The 20,528-nt window shown below is 37.3% G+C and overlaps 1 protein-coding gene across 7 annotated transcripts; it reads left to right on the top strand.

Annotated features, from left to right (window-relative positions):
• Positions 1 to 204: 204 nt before the first annotated feature.
• RSRC2 (arginine and serine rich coiled-coil 2) lies at positions 205 to 18,762 on the top strand. 7 transcript variants are annotated; one of them, XM_067701010.1, is made up of 11 exons: positions 205 to 375; positions 2,033 to 2,118; positions 4,489 to 4,645; positions 6,204 to 6,247; positions 8,702 to 8,914; positions 9,477 to 9,680; positions 11,090 to 11,212; positions 13,558 to 13,637; positions 14,572 to 14,804; positions 15,196 to 15,285; positions 17,782 to 18,762. In XM_067701010.1, exons 3-11 carry the CDS (start codon positions 4,565 to 4,567, stop codon positions 17,959 to 17,961), a joined length of 1,248 nt encoding a protein of 415 aa, XP_067557111.1. In that variant the 5' UTR covers positions 205 to 375; positions 2,033 to 2,118; positions 4,489 to 4,564; the 3' UTR covers positions 17,962 to 18,762. The 7 variants fall into 7 exon arrangements, with proteins under 7 accessions (XP_067557111.1, XP_067557110.1, XP_067557112.1 ...); XM_067701009.1 differs by having other exon boundaries at positions 205 to 670; XM_067701011.1 differs by lacking the exon at positions 2,033 to 2,118 and having other exon boundaries at positions 209 to 375; positions 14,575 to 14,804.
• The last annotated feature ends 1,766 nt before the right edge of the window (positions 18,763 to 20,528 follow it).

The following is a 20,528-nucleotide window of genomic DNA, read 5'->3' as shown; positions in this document are numbered from 1 at the left end:
CTTTTACGGCGGCCAGCGGAGGCCAAGTTTGCTTTAGAATCGAAATAGGAAGTCGCCCCACCCTAAATTCCACCCATTCCGATATCCAGGCTGCGCATTCTAGGGTGTGTTCTAGGCCCCGCCCCCTCCCCGACCTCACAACCCCCCTTCCAAAGAACAACCAATCACCGTCGAACCGCGTCGCTACAGAAACTCTTATCACCACCCCTTTTCCTCCCAGCAAGCTGTGCGACGCGCCGGGTTTTAGCCCTTTTGTGCCATCCGGGTCTCTCGCGGGAGCGATTTCAGTCTGTTGCGAAGCGTTTAGGCGGACGGTACTGTGGAGAGCGGCAAGTGGAGGTGCCGCCGTAGCGGCCAGGACTCTGGACTATGGCGGTAGGTGCCGAATCTGAGTTTAAAGTCAGGCATATTTTTTTGCTGCTCTGCAAAGAAGGGATGAACGGCTCCCAGAGCTGTTTTCGGGGCTAGTGTGTGGACAAGATGGCGCCGCGGCCTTCTTCTGCGCCCGCCATCATGGCTGGCTGCCGTAGGGAGGGGGAAAGAAGGCGGTGTCGATGGGGGTGGGGAGCCGCAGGGAGTGTCTTTTCTTCCAGAACTTTCCTCGTGTCTTTCCCAGTTTTATGTTCCTTTTGTCCCACAGAACTGACTCCAGTTTTGCTTACTCACTCTGGTTGGTGATTAATATTGAGTTTCGTTAGGGCTTGGGCATTTATGTTCGCGATGGGAAAGGGCTGGGGAAGAGAGAAAAGGGATCAGGGGTCGTCTCTGAAAAGTATGGGGTCAAAAAGGAGGTGCCTGTAAGAGGTAGAACGTGAGAAGAGAGCAAGCGGTCTTGTAGCGATTATTTTGCCTACGCTCAGTGAGATGATTCTAGCTGCATAATTTCGGTTAGGGTGAACGTCCGTGTAAGCCTTAGTTTATTCCTTAGTAAGCATCTAGGGGACGTGTTTCTCGAAGGGAGTAAAAATTCGACTTAATGAAGAGAAGTCTTTGGAGCTACGAATTCTGACTGATGCTCCGTTTCCGAAGTGCCTCCTGATGTAATCATTTTGAAGGTTTCGAGAAACATAATCAAAGCCCTAACATTGGCATTATTACTCTAAATTTAAGAGTCCTTCATAGGCCCGTTTAATTTTAAGTGAAAGCTACAGTTCTTAAATTACGTTTTCTGAGAAATTAATCCTGCTTTGGTTATAAGATGCCCAATCCTGATGGATCGCATTATTGTGTGATTACTTCATTTTACTTACCCGGTTACAAGAAAAATGCAAACATTTTGCATTCTTTTCCATTGACTAAAAAGTTGTGTTTTCTCGTTTTCGAAGATAAATAGGACTAAAATAAATAGGATTGTTAAGAATAACGAAAAACTCGTACTCATCCGATCATTGGGGGTATCTGGAAGTAGAAATCGTCTGCCTCTCCCCCCCGCGCCCCCATACCTAATTGATTTGATTTAGAACCGGGTTTTTGATAACCGATTTAGAATCGTTGTTCAAACAGTTGGGCACATAATCGATTTAAATATTTTTTTGTTTAACTAGTGTTTTGGACCTCTTAATCTACTTGAAAGAACAGTATTTTACTTGGGCTCAAATATTCAAAAAAAAATTCAGACATTCGTTTCTGCAGCGCCTTGTTCAATAAAAAGACACGATCCCCTTGAGATGTGGCCTAGTATTAAGTCCAATGTGCCGTCTTTGCACTAGAAAAAATTCTTACACTATGTCTTGAGTGCCATTGGGGTTTTAAAGAAGATGTGAATTTTAAGAAACCGTGGTGTTTTTCTAATAGAGCAAATGGTAGAGTGAAGGGAATTTTTGCAGTTAGCATTTAAGATTTACACATAGGTCTGTACTAAATTGAAATCTTAGATATTTTCAGAGAAGTTTTAATACTCGATTTTATTTGGACATTTTTGTTATTCTACTATAATATATTCTCAAGGAAATAAAAGCTTCGGGTGAGCTAAGTGGCCCCCTATTATTCACATCTGTTTAGTGATACGATGGTTTTTGTTTTTGTCCTGTAGTGTGTTTTACAGATGAAAATGGCTGTTCGGTGTGAGTTATTAGCCCGTTTTACAGAGTGCCTTCCCTTAAGGGCATTTTACTAAGTGTAAGTTTACCAACACAGCACATCACAGACCTGTCAGAAATAATCCTTAAGAATAGTGATGAGGGGATTGACATACATACACTAAGATGTATAAAATGGATAACTAATAATCTGCTGTATAAAAAAATAAAATTAAAAAAGAATAGTGATGAGGACTTCCCTGGTGGTCCAGTGGTTAAGACTCCACGCTTCCATTGCAGGGGGCACGGGCTACATCCATGGTCGGGGAACTAAGATCCACGTGCCGCACGGTGAGGCCCCAAAAGAAAAAAGAATAGTGATGAGAACAAGAGTAAAAGAAAATGACCAATGTTAGTTGTGAAAATCAGAATCATCTTTAGTTGTGTGATATAGTGTCATGTATTAATATTAGATAGCAAAGAGAGTACCATCTTAAGTGAGTCAGCTAATGTTGCTGGATCTCATCTGTGAAATGAGAAAGTTGAGCTTGATTCTAAGAGATGAGAGCCTTTCTGCACAAAAATTTTATGATTCCAGAAATCACCCATACATAGAGAAGCAAGTGTGCTGGAATGGGCCTCCCCAGTAATTAGGTGTTTCATCCTATTTGTTACTGGGTTTTTTGGTAACATTGTTAGAGGCGTAACACATAATATGTCTTTCATCCTAACTAACCTGTAAATCCTTCCCTTCTAATTTATTATTTTATTCCTGAAGTCTAACATTGAGTTAGGTGCATTTTTGACCATCAGAAAATAGTTGTTAAAATAATGTGATATCTCACACTTCATTTGTTAAAGTACTCCCCATTTAGTTTACTTGGTGTTTGTTTTCTGGACTAATCTTCCTAAAGGAAGAAGTTCATTATCATGTGATTATTTCTCCTGCTGAAAATGTATAGTATATTCACTATTTACCCAATCCAGATCTTTTTTCTGTAAAGAGCAAGTTAGTAGATATTTTAGGCATTGTGGACCACGTGCAACATACAGTCTCTGTCACATTCCTTGCTTGCTTGTTTTAACAACCCTTTTAAAAATGTAAAAGTCATTCTTAGCTCAAGGGCGATACTTTGCTAACTCATGTGGTAAGTAATCAACTCCCTGGGCTTATTGACTATTTTCGTATTTCCTCTCTGGTTAGATGGGTCACCAAGGTCCACCTTCCACATATTACGGAAACTGTTTTCCCTGCCTTTTATCAGAATCTCACTCAGGAGAACATTTAGGTTCTAGTTTCTCCTTGAAGCTTTTTTTCTATGACTCTTTTTTTTTTAATAAACTTATTATTGATTGATTGATGCTTCGGGTCTTTGGAGCTGCGCAAGGGCTTTCTCTAGTTGCGGAGAGTGGGGGCTACTCTTCGTTGCAGTGCGCAGGCTTCTCATTGCGGTGGGTTCTCTTGTTCCGGAGCACCGGATTTAGGCCCGCGGGCTCAGTAGTTGTGACTCACGGGCTGTAGAGCACAGGCTTAGTAGTTGTGGTGCATGGGCTTAGTTGTTCGTTGCATGTTTGATCTTCCTGAACCAGGGCTCGAACCCATGTCCCTGCATTGGCAGGCAGATTCTTAACCACTGCGCCACCAGGTAAGTCCCTCTATGACTCATTTAAATCAATTTAATGAAGGAACCTACTCTCCTAGGTAAATCAGGTCTTTGGGAAAGAGTGTGTACTCTTGACTATTTTAATTTTTTTTAATTTATATTGTGATAACTTATAAAATGCTTTAAAGCAGAAACACCTTAATGTTTCCATAGCCCAGAGCATATGTGAGGAGAGGCAGACCATATTTTGCAGCAGCACTGTGCCAAGGGGCTTTCATTAAAGAGGGTTAATGAAATTAAGATTGGGTTCTCAGATAGGTAAGTTAATTTTCTGTTTTTTTTTTTTAATAATATTCTAGAAGCATTCTCTTTGCTTTTTAAGATTTTACAGTCTTCGGTCTTTTTAACCTTTAACAGCTCATTTTTAAATGCCTCTTTATGCTAATTTAAAATACAAGTATTGGTAAAGTCAACTAAATGAATTCATAGATCTAAAATGGACTCTATTTTCTCTGCTTGAATACTTAATGGAGATACTTGGAGCCCTATTTTCCCCTTCCCCCAGTGTTTTGAAAGTTATACAAATAATGATTTAAAAAAATAAAGATATATCCATTCAGTTACATGTGTCTCTGGTATTGGGTTAGTCAGTTTATTGTTATTTCAATTTATTCAGGCCTACTTAGCAAGTACAAAGCATATTTAGCTACTTGAAAATCAGTTCTTCTGATTTCTTGATTTTCTTTATTTTTTAATTTTGTAAAACTCAAGGATAACTATCTTTCCTCCTTTCTCACTCTTTTAAGTTATTGGAAACATTTTAAATGCAGTTAAGAATTTATAACCATTTTTCTTTAAACTTTTAGGCTAGTGATACAGAACGAGATGGACTAGCCCCAGAAAAGACATCCCCAGATAGAGATAAGAAAAAAGAGCAGTCCGATGTATCTGTTTCTCCCAGAGCCTCAAAACATCATTATTCAAGATCACGATCAAGGTCAAGAGAAAGAAAACGAAAGTCAGGTATGTGTAAGACATAAGTTTACTGATGTAATTAATATGTGTTCTTCCCATTGAGAAATGGATAGTGAAAAGTGCATTGGGAATTTTCTGGAGAATTTTTCAATTATGAGGAATACAAATGTCCTAATACAGGAATTTTATAACTTGTCAAAGACAAAATGTATGCTTAAATTTGTGTCACAATAACTTATCCCTCAGATGTTCAAATTTTATCCTTTCAACATAGGCAAAACAATATTTTGAAAGATGTAGTCTGAGCAGTGGTATATTCTGCACTTATTTAACATCTTTGACGTAAGTTACAAGAACTTTTTTTTTTTTTTTTTTTTGCACCACGTGGGCCTCTCACTGTTGTGGCCTCTCCCATTGCGGAGCATAGGCTCTGGACGCGCAGGCTCAGTGGCCATGGCTCACGGGCCCAGCCGCTCCGCGGCATGTGGGATCTTTCCGGACCGGGGCACGAACCCGTGTCCCCCGCATCGGCAGGCGGACTCTCAACCACTGCGCCACCAGGGAAGCCCACAAGAACATTTTTAACCTTGGTTTTCTTTTTAACTTAATGTTAAAATATTTCTGAAAGCAAGAGTTTTTAGTGTTTTGAAATGCTCCTTATTTGGAGCATTTTTTTAACTAGACTGATGTGGTATAGAAAGCATGATGTATTGTTAATGAATCAATACTTAAGTAGTTAAAAGAGAGATAGAATAGAAATGAGTTTAAAAGTTTCAAGACCTGGGCTCTGGTTATTTATCCTTTGCACCCACAGATAGTCCATCTACAAAATGGTTCAAGTGTAATTTTTATGTATATGTTTGAAACTGTACAGTATCATAACTACTTTTTAATGGGAATTTTTCTAAATTGTAACATCTTTTTGACTATTTAAAAGACACCAAATATAATTCAACCTGTTTGTTTTCTCTTGCATTCTTTGTTCCTTTTGTTCTTAATTGTTTTCCTCTAGTAAGACCCTTTATAAGTTTGCTATGTAATAGGAAGCAAGATGAACTGGACAGAATGTTTTGTAAAATATAGAGAATCTGTGATAGGGGCTTCCCTGGTGGCGCAGTGGTTGAGAGTCTGCCTGCTGATGCAGGGGACACAGGTTCATGCCCTGGTCTGGGAGGATCCCTCGTGCCGTGGAGCGGCTAGGCCCGTGAGCCATGGCCGCTGAGCCTGTGCGTCTGGAGCCTGTGCTCCGCAACAGGAGAGGCCACAACAGTGAGAGGCCCGCGTACCGCAAAAAAAAAGAATCTGTGACCACCTGAAAGACAAACTCTGTTTGTTATGTGTCATGGAACATGGACTTGTGGGACTTTTTTGCTTACTTACTTGATTATATTCTGGTTTGCTCAGATGGCTTGATTTATTTCAGATACGTGAAGTATTACTGTAGTAGAATAATCCCACCCCTGCCATAAAAAAATAGTCTTTAGAGTATGACTAGTAAATAGATTAGTTAGGTAAGTGGCCAGAAATGTTCTTTGTATTAGTTTTGGAATTTGTGTTTGAGGTGTTTCTGTACCATTATTTATGGTGAATTTTTGTGTGTTCACAGATAATGAAGGAAGAAAACACAGGAGCCGGAGCAGAAGCAAAGAGGTAATTAACACTTTGTAGTGAATAGGCACTTTAGAATACTTGTAAAGTATCTGGTAGAAATGTTTGTGTGAATATATGATATTGTCAAGGTAAGTACCAAAACTTGAAATTTAAAAGGTTTAATACAGTTATAAAATAAGCATGATTTGGATTCATCATTTTTCAAGAAGATAGATGTTTATATGAAAAGTTCATTCAAAAACTATTAATGTTATGTTGTGAAAATATTCACAATAAAAATTTCATATGAAGAATATAACTGGTTTTTTAGGCCTGTCACACAGAGCTTCCATTAATCTGAGGTCCCGAGTCTCTTTATGCCTGACAACTGCTCAGGACTTTTAAATAGCAATCATCTTTAAGTAGCAATACTCTTAGATATCTATGGGCTACTTTTTCTTTATGGAAGATAATGAGAGTCCTTTTCATTAGTAAACTAGTTTGATTCCCTAAGAATAGTATTGAATTTTGAAATAAAAGTGTCAGTGAGGGACTGCTGGAAAGATGGCGGTGACACAAAACTTGAGGATATAGAAAGACAGCAGCTGTATTGCAGAGGAGTTAACTTGCCCACCTGAGAAGACAAGGAATGAGCCAACAAAGGAAGAGCAGAAGTAGAAGCCAAAAAGGGAGGAGAAGAGTCTCATGGGGGCTGGGCAAGGGACTCCTTAAACAACTGTGGGCAGGGACTTCACCTCTTCCCCTAATGGAAGCTCTGTTAAATTTTAATTTAGGAGAGTTTTTGTGAAAATGACTATTTTGTTTAGCTCACATGATAACATTTCTATAATAAATCATACTCAGCGTGCTAATGCGCGAAGAGACTGAACTGAAGACGCTGCAGACTCAGATAGCAAAATAATAAGCCTACTTCATGATAAGGTAACTATTAGTCATTCAAACTCCTATTTCCCTTAAGTATATCTTAAATCAGTTAAGGGTTTTAATGGTTTTTTTAAAAAATAATAATAGTAATGTTATGTTTGGAAAACTGGTTTGAAATAAACTGAAACTTTTGCAAGCTTAATAACCACTTAAAGATTTTCCAGTTTGCCACCATATGGCAAAATCAAGGAAATAGTCTTTTTTATAAGCTCATATGGAGAACTGGCATTGAAACTAAAATTTAGCTGTGTCTCCAGGTCTCTTATTTTTCTGCAAAATAATAAATTACAGACTATGATCCTTTTCTGATGTATCACCATGCATGTTCTAAAATGTTTGACTAAGTTTTTTGTTTTTAAGAAAAGTTAATCTTGAGCGGAAGGAAATATGTGCTAAGGTCTATTCTGGGAAGCATGAGTTAAGTGTCCTGTTGTGGTGGAAAACGGTGCCCTGGGTGTCAGAAGAATATGGGGTCTGGGTTCAACTCTCCTAATATGTAGCTTTGTGACTTTAGATCTTAATTTAGTCATATATAAAGTAAGGGGAATTAGAAGATCTGAGTTTCCTTCCAGCTTTAAAATTGTGATTCTGAAATGTCCAGGATTTTAAGCTTTAGCTACAAGATGGATTTGACAAATCTTAATGGGGGGAAATCGAATGTTTAGCACTTCCTAATTCAGTATGTGAGTGTAGGATGGAGACTTGATCATACAATTAATTTAGCTCAGTCTCTGAATGCATATGTTGTGAAAGCAAAAGCCTTGGTTTTTATAATCATTCAGAATATGGGGGAAGTATGTATTATATAATGGTAGAGGGATTAATTGTGTTACACCTAGTTTGATTTCATAAAAATTAAAACAGATATGGTTGCCATTTTCTACCCTAGGTACATGAAGTGTAATAGAACTCCAAGCCTGTTGGGATATTGCAAGATGAAAAGTGATTGCTTCACAGTTTAGGATTGGGAGAAAAATCAAGAGCCGTCTTTAAGAAAGGATGTGGCAGTATAGCTATAAAAAGGACACTTAACTTTGCGTAAAGTAATTTGAAGTTGCTAGAAGATATTAATACTTAGGTTAATTTTACTTAGTTACCTAATTGGAAGTGCATTTTTCTGGTGCATTTCTTTGTGTCCTTATCTTCGTTATTGTTAACTTTTAAAACTTAATACTATGTACTCTGGATTTAGAAGTTGTTGTATATACATGTCTGTTTCTCTAAAAGGTTTGTTGGAAAATTGAAAAAACTTTGATACATGTGTACTTCCCTCTTAAAGAAACATCAGGGATTCCTCTTTTTCTGAAATAGTGGTTTTTCGATATTATTGACATTGAAAGTTATTGTTTTGATTGTGGTATTGAAAGTATTTGGGGGTGGAAACTGCATTTGGGGGGGTTTATAAAGAAAAAGTAAAATTAGTAATATACATCTGCAACATTTGGGTGATGTGAAACTAGATCTTTTTTTAAATTTGCCACACACTCCTAAGGTTACTAATGTTGCATCACAACATTTTTGCTACTGATACCCATACTAACTTTCTTTGTTGCACTATTTTCCTGAAAGAACCAACTTCTTCTTAAAACAGGCAAGAAGACATGAATCCAAAGATAAATCCTCTAAGAAACACAAGTCTGAGGAACATAATGACAAAGAGCATTCTTCTGATAAAGGAAGAGAGCGGCTAAATTCATCTGAAAATGGTGAGGACAGACACAAACGCAAAGAAAGAAAGTCATCAAGAGGCAGAAGTCATTCAAGGTCTAGGTCTCGTGAAAGGTAAGTAGTTTCTCCTAAGTTAATGCCTTCTAAAGAACTCCTAAATTACATAAAGGTTTGCATTAATGGAGCAACACCCAAAAAAATCTTAGCTAGAAAATTGGTATTTTTAACTTTCTGAGTTGTCTGTCACAGTGAAAAAATTTTTGCTGAACTATGTTTATATAGTTTGCCAATATCATAATCCTTTTACATTGCTGGTGCAGGATTCATTTGCTGCTGAACTCTAATCTAGGTTTTATTTAGGTATGGGTTAAAAGATTTTTAAGAAACTGGGTCATGGTTCAAATTTTTGTGGCTTTTTTGTTGTGTTTTAAGAAACCAGTGTCCGCAACATATTTTGCGGATTTCTATGGGGAATATGTGTGTGGTATCAGATTTGGTCAAAATTTTTCAGTAGTAGAATAACTTGATTGTTACTCTTAGAAATAGTTTGGTTCAGCAGTAGACTTCAGGCTATTAAACAGAATCTTAAATTGGGGTAGGAAACATTGCTTTTTTGATATTATCAGTTTATTGTGTTCCCTGTAAGTAACTACAAATTTATGTACTTGAATTTCAGGCGTCATCGTAGTAGGAGCAGAGAGCGGAAGAAGTCAAGATCCAGGAGTAGGGAGCGGAAAAAGTCAAGATCCAGAAGCAGAGAGAGGAAGAAATCACGATCCAGAAGCAGGGAGAGAAAACGTCGGATCCGATCTCGTTCCCGCTCAAGATCAAGACACAGACATAGGAGTAGAAGCAGGAGTAGGACAAGGAGTAGAAGTCGGTAGGTATTCATCATCTTGAATAAAATCAAACAGGCCCCTCACAGGGTCTGTTCAGTCAGACTTAGAAAGGTTAAGTAACTTGCTCAAGAAGCCCAATATCATACAGTTCTTAAATGGTAAAGCTGGGACCTGGTCCCAAATGCATCTGAAAGCAAAGTCAGTATGTGTGCTTAATCCACCGTACTGGTTATACTCTCTCAGATACTCAGAAGGATGAGCTTATAAATTCACACTTGTCTTGATTGGAAGGAAATTTTAATTTGTTTAGGCAGGAAATACAATAAAGAGCATTTAATTATAAATATTCAGAGAATATGTTTATTCTCTACTAATATTAGTTACTAATAGTGTTATATCTGTATTCACAGATACTGGTAATAAAGTTAATGTGAAAGCTTCTTTGTTAATTTATTGTTCATTAAGTCAAATAGTCTAAAAGAATGAAATATGGATAAAAGTGTACTTTGGCTTGTAATAACTTGGTTTGTCACTTGTTTGATCATTTTTTCAGTTTTTAATCAGTGGTTTTAGTATGTAATAGTTGCCTAAATTGAACTTTACCAGTTAGGAGATATAGTCAATCTAAAGTAAATGGTAATTTCACCATTAATTACCATGTTTTTTTGTTTTTGTTTTTTGGGTTTTTTTGCGGTACGCGGGCCTCTCAGTGTTGTGGCCTCTCCCGTTGTGGAGCACAGGCTTCGGACACACAGGCTCAGCGGCCATGGCTCACGGGCCCAGCCGCTCCACGGCATGTGGGATCTTCCCGGACTGGGGCACGAACCCCGTGTCTCCTGCATCGAACCCCGTGTCTCCTGCATCTGCAGGCGGACTCTCAACCACTGCACCACCAGGAAAGCCCTGTTTTTGTTTTTTTTAAATCACCATTTGGGCAATTCAGCTCATTATTTATGGCATTTCTAGTTTTAACCACTGATACCTTTTATTCTAATCAATGACTATTTTTAATTCTAATTTTGTTTTAGTGATTTATATTTTTGAAAACATTTACAAGTTAATTCATTGTACATTAGAATACTAGGACCATTTAACTTATCAATCCCACCTAGTAGGAATTTATCCTACCTATTGACCTACACAAGTGTAAAATGACTAACGTACAAGTCTAGCCTTTGCAACATTGGGTGTAATAGCAAAAGATTGGAAACAACCTAAATGTCCATCTGAAACAGGGATGGTTAAGTGAATTTATAGAAACTAGTCTTATACACAAGGAACTTGGTGTGCCTATGGAAGGTGTACAACAGAGGTGGAAAGGAAGGGGTTCAAAATATATTTCCTAGACCAGTTTAATTTTTATTGAACTATGTAACTATAATTTATTTTGATTCAATAAGATAATTATTACTTGGCCATACTGAGACATGTAAAATATGATTTATTAAAGAGATAGAAAGAAGAGAATTGAAAAACCGAGAAGATTTAGCAGAAGTTTAAGCCGAACTCCTAGCCCACCTCCCTTCCGAGGCAGAAACACAGCAATGGATGCACAAGAAGCTTTAGCTAGGAGGTGCGTGTATTTTTTATTCAATACATTTTTTTCTCCTTTTCATCTTGAGGTAGATATTCAATTGTGTGGACCAAATGAATGCTTTCAGAGGATAATTCAAATCATTAAATCTAGCCATGACTACTGTGGCAGTTTTGTGATACAGAATTGTATTAAGTGGTTTGTTAATTCTCATCTTTAATTTGCTTATTTGCACAACTGGAAAGAGTATTTCTTCAACAGTTTCTCTTTTTTCTTCATGATTAACTAATTCATTTTTCTCAAGTCTAGACTCAAATATTTTCAGTTGGCCATTGGAACTTTTTAAAAAATCTTAAATGTGATCTAATAACTGTTAATTTTGCATCTAAAACTGCTTTGTTTTTACCTTCTTTGTTCTTCCTTAAGAAAAGTCTCTGAAACAATAAGTAGAATTCTGTCAGTTTTCCTATTTTGAAGGTGGTGAATAATAAGCCAGTTCATTTGATCTTAAAGTTTTTACTGCTGTGATAGCATAGGAAGATCATTGTATTTTTAAATTTTCTAATGTTTCAAAGATGGGTGATTGTGGGACCACACACAGCAGGGCTGTCTAACCGAAATCTGCAAAACCATTGAAAGAACTGCCTCATAGAGGCAAGAAGTAAAGTAAAATCCAAGCCCTTGTTTGCAGGTTTCCCCATATTCTAAAAAACTAAAATCTTTTGATTTTGATTTTTTTTTTCTTTATGAAATTGAGTTTGTATTTTTTTTTTTCATTACAAAAATACAGTTATCACAATGTAACCTGATGGGCTGCTGCCCTGTGAACCCAGCCTGGCAGAAACTCCAGCTGAACAGCAGCAGCAGCAAAGGTGTGAGCTCACCCCTTCTTCATTCCATTCACCTTAGTGAATGGTATTGATTCCAGACCTGCAGTGGCCACTTAAAATATACAGCCAGTAGCTGTCAGTTACTTTCTTACTGAAACTAAAATCAACAGAATTAGGAAATAATTTTCTACAATACCTGAACTAATTTATAAAGAATGGTCCATTAACTTTGATCATGAATTTTTTTAAGCCCTAAAGTTTGTTCTTGTTTACTCTTAAGTTTCTTGTATTTAAAATTTTGGATTATACTAAAGTTGAATCTATAACTAGCATCTAAAACTTTAATTTAGTCTACTTAGTGATTTTCAGATGACAATTTTTAAAACTGCTTTGGAAATACTTTTATTTATGAACCTATGTTTTAACATTAATCCTAATCAGAATTCTTTCTGATTAGGACAAATTCAAGGCTGTACTACTTGTCTTTCTTTCATGTGTGCTCAACAGAAGGGAACAAAATTACAGATTGTTATCCTTTTATGTGAATTATGGCAATTGTTAAAGCAAATGTCAATTTTCTACTACTGTATTTTACCTGTAGTGCCCACTGCTCCCCTCCCCCAAGAAACTTTTTCCCCAATCCTTGCCCCTTTATACTATAAAGGAGGGAGAGGGTGGTGTTTAACTTACGATTGGTAAATCAAGGAATCTTTGGAAGAAAAGGGCTTTCTCTTTCAGGAACTCACTGTGAAGATAACATTACTTACCATTTGTGATATACCAGATAGATACCTACTTGACAGCACATTTTGTTTAGTGTGTGTATTCAGTGGTGAATTTAGTGTGAATCAGAATTCGTTTTTGTTTGGGGATGAATTTGTGTTTCACGTTTTCAGTTCCTTTGCTAATAATTTCTTTACCTCCTAAAAGTAATTTTCTAATATTTAGGTTTTTTCCCCCGTTTTATTAGATTATAGAGAATGGCAGGGTTTGCTTGCCCTTTTTTAAATTTTATTTTTGGCTTTTTAATTTTCACTGATTTAGAGACTAATAAAGTCTGTTTATATAAAAATCATTTGCATGCTTTGATTGGCCTTAATCCTGTATCAGCCTCCCTTAAGAAGCATTTAGGTAATTCTATAAATTATTGCATGTACCCTAAGATTTACTCAGCTTTCAATATGTTTTCTCAATGTCTCAATTTGCAAGATTTAATTTTATCCTTCTCCTGTAACCAGCACTGATGAAGATTGAATAACTTCTATCTCATAACCATTTTAATGACTCTGTGGGAATTGTATATAAAAGCTACTAGAGTTGTTGGCTATTCAGTGAAATTAAAAATGTTTAAAACCAGTAGTGAAATATTTAATTGTGACTGATACCATCTTAAGAATGATTGCTTTTTTTCCCACATGCAGATATCAATTTGGGGAAGGTATTAAATTTATTTAGAATTCTATATAAAGTGTTTTATGCCTACATATGTATACATAAAGAGGTAAATGTTGGCTTTATATTGATGTTTTTATTTATTTAAATTGTCTTTGACAGGTTGGAAAGGGCAAAGAAATTACAGGAACAGCGAGAAAAGGAAATGGTTGAAAAACAAAAACAACAGGAAATAGCTGCAGGTAATTTTTGTTTTCTTTATTATGGAAGTATGGCAGTATTTGTAGAACATTTGAAAAGTTCAGGAAAACTAATAGGAAGAGAATCACGTGTGATCCCTTCTACCCGTCAGTATGCTGTAGATCAGTATGCTGTAAATTACTAATTGAATTGGGAACATGTTATTTTTAGTGTTACTTTTGTACCTCATAAAACTTTTTGCACTGTATTTCTGATTTGGTCAATGTAGATAATTTTGAAAAGTGAATAGTGACTATTCTTGTTCATGTAGCAGTTTAGCCATCACTGCATATGTCTTTTAGTTATGATTTTGGAAATGCAGTTTATTAAAGGTGATGAACTGAACTGGAGTATGTATTATGTCTTACTGTTAAAAATCAAGTTTTTAGACAGACACACTGCCTGTGGATGATTTAAAGGTGATCAGAGAGAGCCTGTAAGAAATGTAATCTGGAAGGTAGAAGTAACAGACTGGCACTTAACTTTTATAGGACTTGGGCTTAGTATGTTAAGTGTGTATAATACCTGTTTAGTAGTTTTAAATGTTTCTTGTGAGTTTCAAATTAGATGTTGTGAGATTGTTTTGTGAGCTATAAAGAACCATACAAAGAAAAGTCAATTTATTAAAAGTTTAGCGACAGTCACTAGTTCATTTCCATTGAAATCATACACCTTTATCCTATTTGTAGGATTCTCTTTATCCTCAGAAGTAAGTGAAGTTTAAGTATATATAAGGGATCATATACAGAAATGTCTAGCGATGAATACATTAATGTTTGCTAAAATGTTATTGCTTTATAAGCTTAACACAGTTATTTTCTATTTGGTGAAAATATTCTGCCTTTTTGCAGATTAGTAGCTCTTATATATAAATAATGTATTACTGTAAATTAGGAGGTTTGTTCTGGTTAAAATCCGTACTTACTTCCTCTTCAGCAGCTGCAGCTACCGGAGGTTCTGTTCTCAATGTTGCTGCCCTATTGGCATCAGGAACACAAGTAACTCCTCAGATAGCTATGGCAGCTCAGATGGCAGCCTTGCAGGCTAAAGCTTTGGCAGAGACCGGAATAGCTGTACCTAGCTATTACAACCCAGCAGCTGTGAATCCAATGAAATTTGCTGAACAAGAGAAAAAAAGGAAAATGCTTTGGCAAGGCAAGAAAGAAGGAGTAAGTTCTCTTATTCTCCTTTTTTGTCATTGATTCCTCAGCTTAGAAAAACAAACTTGGATTGGAAAAGATTAGTTTGGGTTTATCTTTCTTCTGAGAGCCTGACTGGAATAATTTAATTTGCTACAATTATTAATTCTGGGGGGGAAAATGCACGATCTAAGTCAGGCTTTCAAAGAAAACCAATATTGCCCTACATTTATTAAGGGGAAAGAGTTGGTTCCTTAGTTAGATTTTTTTTTCATATTATTAAGGTGATTATCAATTCCATTGGTGGAATGCCATAAATGCTGTTGTTTTTCTACTAAGACTATATTATGGAAAGATCTAGTATCATAATACAAGGTATTTAAATTTTACATATGTTAAAAATTCATTGTTTTTTTAACAGGACAAATCCCAGTCTGCTGAAATATGGGAGAAATTGAATTTCGGAAACAAGGACCAAAATGTCAAATTTAGGAAATTAATGGGTATTAAGGTGAGTTATACACTTTGTAATAAAGTTCATGTTATTTTATATTTTTAGGGTAACATTGGTTCTCAAACATTATTTCAGTGATGTGTCATCTCTGGGTACTTTCTAGTGCTCTTTCATTTGTGTTCTCTAGATTAACTTCCCAGAATTAACCAATAAATTATCATCACTAGTCAACAATACAAATTGTTAAAAAAAAATTTTTTTTTTAAGAAGATGTTGGGGGTAGGAGTTTATTTATTTATTTGTTTTTGCCGTGTTGGGTCTTCATTTCTGTGCGAGGGCTTTCTGTAGTTGTGGCAAGCGGGGGCGACTCTTCATCACAGTGCGCGCGCGGGGCCTCTCACTGTTGCGGCCTCTCATTGCAGAGCACAGGCTCCAGACACGCAGGCTCAGTAGTTGTGGCTCATGGGCCTAGTTGCTCCGTAGCATGTGGGATCCTCCCAGACCAGGGCTCGAACCCGTGTTCCCTGCATTAGGCAGATTCTCAACCACTGCGCCACCAGGGAAGCCCCAAATTGTTAAATTTGATTAAAACATTTGTTGAGGGACTTCCCTGAAGGTCCAGTGGTTAAGACTCCACACTTCCATTGCAGGGATGTGGGTTCAATCCCTGGTCGGGGAACAAAGATCCCACATGCTGTGTGGCATGGCCAAAACATAAGAAATAAAACAGTTGTTGATTGTTACTGCATGTTTATGCCTTAAGCAAACCTTGTTCAAAATCATAAGCTTTTCTTAGTAAATTTAAAAAAAAATTGTAAAAAGGAATTAATTTGCTTTTAAAAATGCCCGTTTAGGGCTTCCCTGGTAGCACAATGGATAAGAATCTGCCTGCCAATGCGGGGACGGGTTCAATCCCTGGTCCAGGAAGATCCCACATGCCGCAGAGCAACTAAACCCGTGTGCCACAACTACTGAAGCCCACGCACTGTGCTCCACAACAAGAGAAGCCTGCGCACCACAAGGAAGAGTAGCCCCCGCTCACTGCAACTAGAGAAAGCCTGCATGCAGTAACAGCGACCCAACACGCCCCCCCAAAAAATTAATTAATTAAATTGCCCATTTAAGTGGAATATTAGCCATAAAAGGGAATGAAACAGTTATTTGTAGTGAGGTGGATGGAACTAGAGTCTGTCATACAGAGTGAAGTAAGTCAGAAAAAGAAAAACAAATACCATATGCTAACGCATATATATGAAATCTAAAAATTGGTACTGATGAACCTAGTGGTAGGGCAGGAATAAAGATGTAGACATTGCGAACGGACTTGAGGACACGGGGTGGGTGGGGGGAGGGGAGGCTGGGACAGAGAGAGTGGCATTAACATACATACACTACCAAATGTAAAATGGATGGCTAGTGAGAAGCTGCTGCAAAGCACAGGGAGATAAGTTTGGTGCTTTGTGATGCCCTAGAGGAGTGGGATAGGGAGGGTGGGAGGGAGGCTCAGGAAGGAGGGGATATGGGGATATATATATGCATATGGATGATTCACTTTGTTATATAGCAGAAACTAACACAACATCGTAAAGCAGTTATACTCCAATAAAGATGTATAAAAAGAAAAAATGCCCATTTAAGGTTAACTATACTTGGTGTGGGGCTGGACTTTCTTAATTTTTTTCAAGGAAGTTTTTTGTTTGTTTGAGTTTTTTTGTGGGTTTTTTTTTTAATAATTAGTTAATTTGGCTGTGCCAGGTCTTAGTTGCAGCAGGCGGGATCTTTTAGTTGCGGCATGCGAACTCTTAGTTGCAGCATGTGGGATTTAGTTCCCTGACCAGGGGCTGAACCCAGGTCCCCTGCATTGGGAGCACAGAGTCTTAGCCACTGGACTACCAGGGAAGTCCCAAGGAAGGTTTTAGGTTTTACACAACAACCTGGTAAGGTCGACAGATGTTCAGATATTGGTTATTACTAAGGGAGTTGGTTTTTCCTTGAAGGGATATTTGGTTTAAACTCCACCCCCATTTTCTCCTTCACTTTTCCCTAGATGCTTTATTTATTTTTGGCTGCGTTGGGTCTTCATTGCTGCGCGCGGGCTTTCTCTAGTTGCAACGAGTGGGGGCTACTCTTCGTAGCGGTATGCAGGCTTCTCATTGCAGTGGCTTCTCGTTGTGGAGCGCGGGCTTCAGTAGTCGTGTCGCACGGGCTCAGTTGCTCCGTGGCACGTGGGATCTTCCCGGACCAGGGCTTGAACCCGTGTCCCCTGCATTGGCACGTGGATTCTTAACCACTGCACCACCAGGGAAGTCCCTGGCCTGTTCTACATGTTCTTCCTTGGGCCCACTGAATGATTTTTGTTATGTCCTGCTCTATCCCAGTACCTAGAATGAACATTGCCTTGAATTCCATAGGTGCTGAATGAATGAATGGAAGCTAAGTGAGGTCAAATATGTACTGCAAAAATGTGATCTAGTAGTACTTCTTAAGGGAGAGAAGCACTTTTTATTCCTGGGTGAATTCATTTTAATAGTATATTTTGTATCTGTTATTTAGAGTGAAGATGAAGCTGGATGTAGCTCCGTTGATGAAGAAAGTTACAAGACATTGAAACAGCAGGAAGAAGTATTCAGAAATCTAGACGCTCAGTATGAAATGGCAAGATCACAAACCCACACACAAAGAGGAATGGGATTGGGTTTTACATCATCGATGCGAGGAATGGACACAGTTTGAAGAAAATCACACTTTATACTTGGGACTTTTATAGACTTCTGGTTCTGATGTCGGGTCCTTGTTCACCAAACAGCTGGCATTCTAGCTTGCATGGGTGTTGCATTGACTTTAATTTATTGAAAAATATGATTTTTTGTAAATATCAGATCAGTGATACTGGTGTTAGTGTTGTAATCAGGTTAAACCCGCTTCCATTAAACTTGACAGGACTATAGAAGGACAATATTTTTTAGTTAATGAATTCTACTTTTCAAATATATAAAAGCTGCAGATGGGATAAAATCTCATACATGGATTTTTGGTGTCCACTGTCTTGTGTACTTTTGTACTTAACCTTGTACAGTTATTTTCATCTCTTGAAACATGAAAGAAATGTTATGTAGATGTTCTTTAGAAGATCTGGCCATTTGGTACATAATCCAGCACAAATAGGCTGGGTGGTGATGATAATAAAAATGGTTTTCTCAAAACTCGTGTTAATTTAAGTTACCTGGAATTCTTATTTGAATTTGTCTTATGGTTTCTGTAGCATTTTGCAATTTCTAGTGGAAGACACTGGCTAGAAATTCCTTTTTTTTTTTTTTAAAGAATTATGCTATAGGCAATACCATGGTGGGCAAAAATGTAAAAGGAAGTTGGGAGGAGTGAAAAAACTTAGTAAAATAATACTGTTTTCCTACTATTATAAGGGACAGAACTGGTGTACAGTATTTGTTAAATATTCCATATGTTATTCAGGAAATAGATTAATACATTAAAGGGATGTAAGCACTTTTATTTTAATAAAGTGCCTTATAACAAGTTCTTTGTATGCCCTTTCCTCATTATCCCTTTTGAATTGTCTAACCTGAAGTACTAAAACAGAAAACAACTTTGTCACTAAATTGATTAAATTTAGGGCATAGTTCTGGTGGAAGGAGGGGACTACAGAACTTGTACTTCATTTGCTTTCATTACAACAAATTCATAATTTTTAGCTTTCACTGGAAAAATCCTTTGAAAAACATCTCCACAATGTAGTAGCACAAGGGAAGACTGCTTAATGTGTTCTGGTAAATGTTTGGTTTTCCCAGAGCACAATTATTTTGGGGAGAGATGGCTCTTCATGCTTCAGTGACAAAGTCAAGTTTCTGGGGAAATAACACCATGGTTTTTCACTTTGGAGTGATCCCAAATTCACATTTTCCTGGTGAGCTGTACCTTCTGAAATCTGTTTCATTAAGAGTGTCTGTGGGGGGAAAAAAAGAATGATTGGGGGCCTGTAATGCAGTGTGGATATGAAAAGCACACATTGAACTGCTTCTGTGTTTTTCTATGGTATTTTAGGAGCTGGCCATACACGATGAATGGTATGGTCCATCCTGTACTCATTTAGTAATTTAAAGAATTTTTATAGCTAATTTTAAACAGGAAACTAATTTGGATTCATTTAGTATGGATTCATTTAGTATGTCTAAAATAATTGAGTTAGGTAATCAGTATTCTTAGTAGAGATCTTACATTCTTACTTGCATGCTTGTTTTTGAAATCCAGGGGGTATTTTACATTTTAACATCCCAATTGGGACCAGTCATATTTGAAGTTATTAATAGCTACATACAGCCAGGGGAAACCATCCTGGACAATGCAGATTTAGAGGGAGGCATATAGGTAATTGCAATTTGCATAATTAAATTTTACGAAGCAATTATTGGAATCCTGGGGGTGGGGGACAGTTAACTGCTTGGCTCAATTTGAAATGAGTTTGTAGGGAAGCGTTTATATGCTTAAACTTCTTTTCCCCTTTTTTCTGGCTGTTACTGTGCTTTCCGTGTCCAAAGCCTGGTACTCCACGATGGATGTTTTGGGCTTTACTCTTGTATGCGACGGGAACATAAGTTGCTGTCCAGGAGATTCTTTCAAGACATGGTAGTAAGACAAGAAGACCACACTATTTGAGGCAAGGTTTTGATGAGCTTTGTGAGAGCAACTGGCTTGGAGGATAAGAAAATTCAAAGGTGATGTTTCCAATTTGGGTGATCATTGATTGTGATTAAATTAGAAAACTTAAATACTATAGTAGGTTGGTAGAAGGAGATAGAAGCAGAAATTAAGTTGTATTATATATCATTCCAAGTTAATTTCATGGCCAAAAGATGATTTAAGTATATACTTAAATATAATTTCTCGGGGGTCCTCTCCTAGTTCTCCCACTGCCTGTGCATCAGTTTCTGTAGTTGTCTCTTCCTAAATCCCAGCCCTCTAGGGCTCAGTCCTAGACTTCCTTCCCACTCTGTTCTTCACTATGCAGTCTCATTCTCTATCATCTTTGTATTTACTTTCCATAAAAATTTGAACCAGCCAAATGCTAATCTTTAGTTCAATCCTCTTCGGAGTTTAGCCAAATATCTGTGTAATATACACCTCCACTGAGCCCGAAAATTTTACCTTCAATATACTAGTGCTTCAAAAATTTCTTCCACTAGTCTAGTTACTTACCTAACTAGAGTTATATAAGGATAAAATTATTTATAAGGATAAAATTGCCTCAAGGTACCACATAGCCAAAATGGAACTCACCCTTTACT

The sequence above is a fragment of the Pseudorca crassidens genome, chromosome 12 (genome assembly GCF_039906515.1).
Source record: "Pseudorca crassidens isolate mPseCra1 chromosome 12, mPseCra1.hap1, whole genome shotgun sequence".
NCBI classification, from domain to species: Eukaryota; Metazoa; Chordata; class Mammalia; order Artiodactyla; family Delphinidae; genus Pseudorca; species Pseudorca crassidens.
Note: the sequence above shows the minus strand (reverse complement) of the source record. Positions and strands in the feature narration are given on the sequence as shown.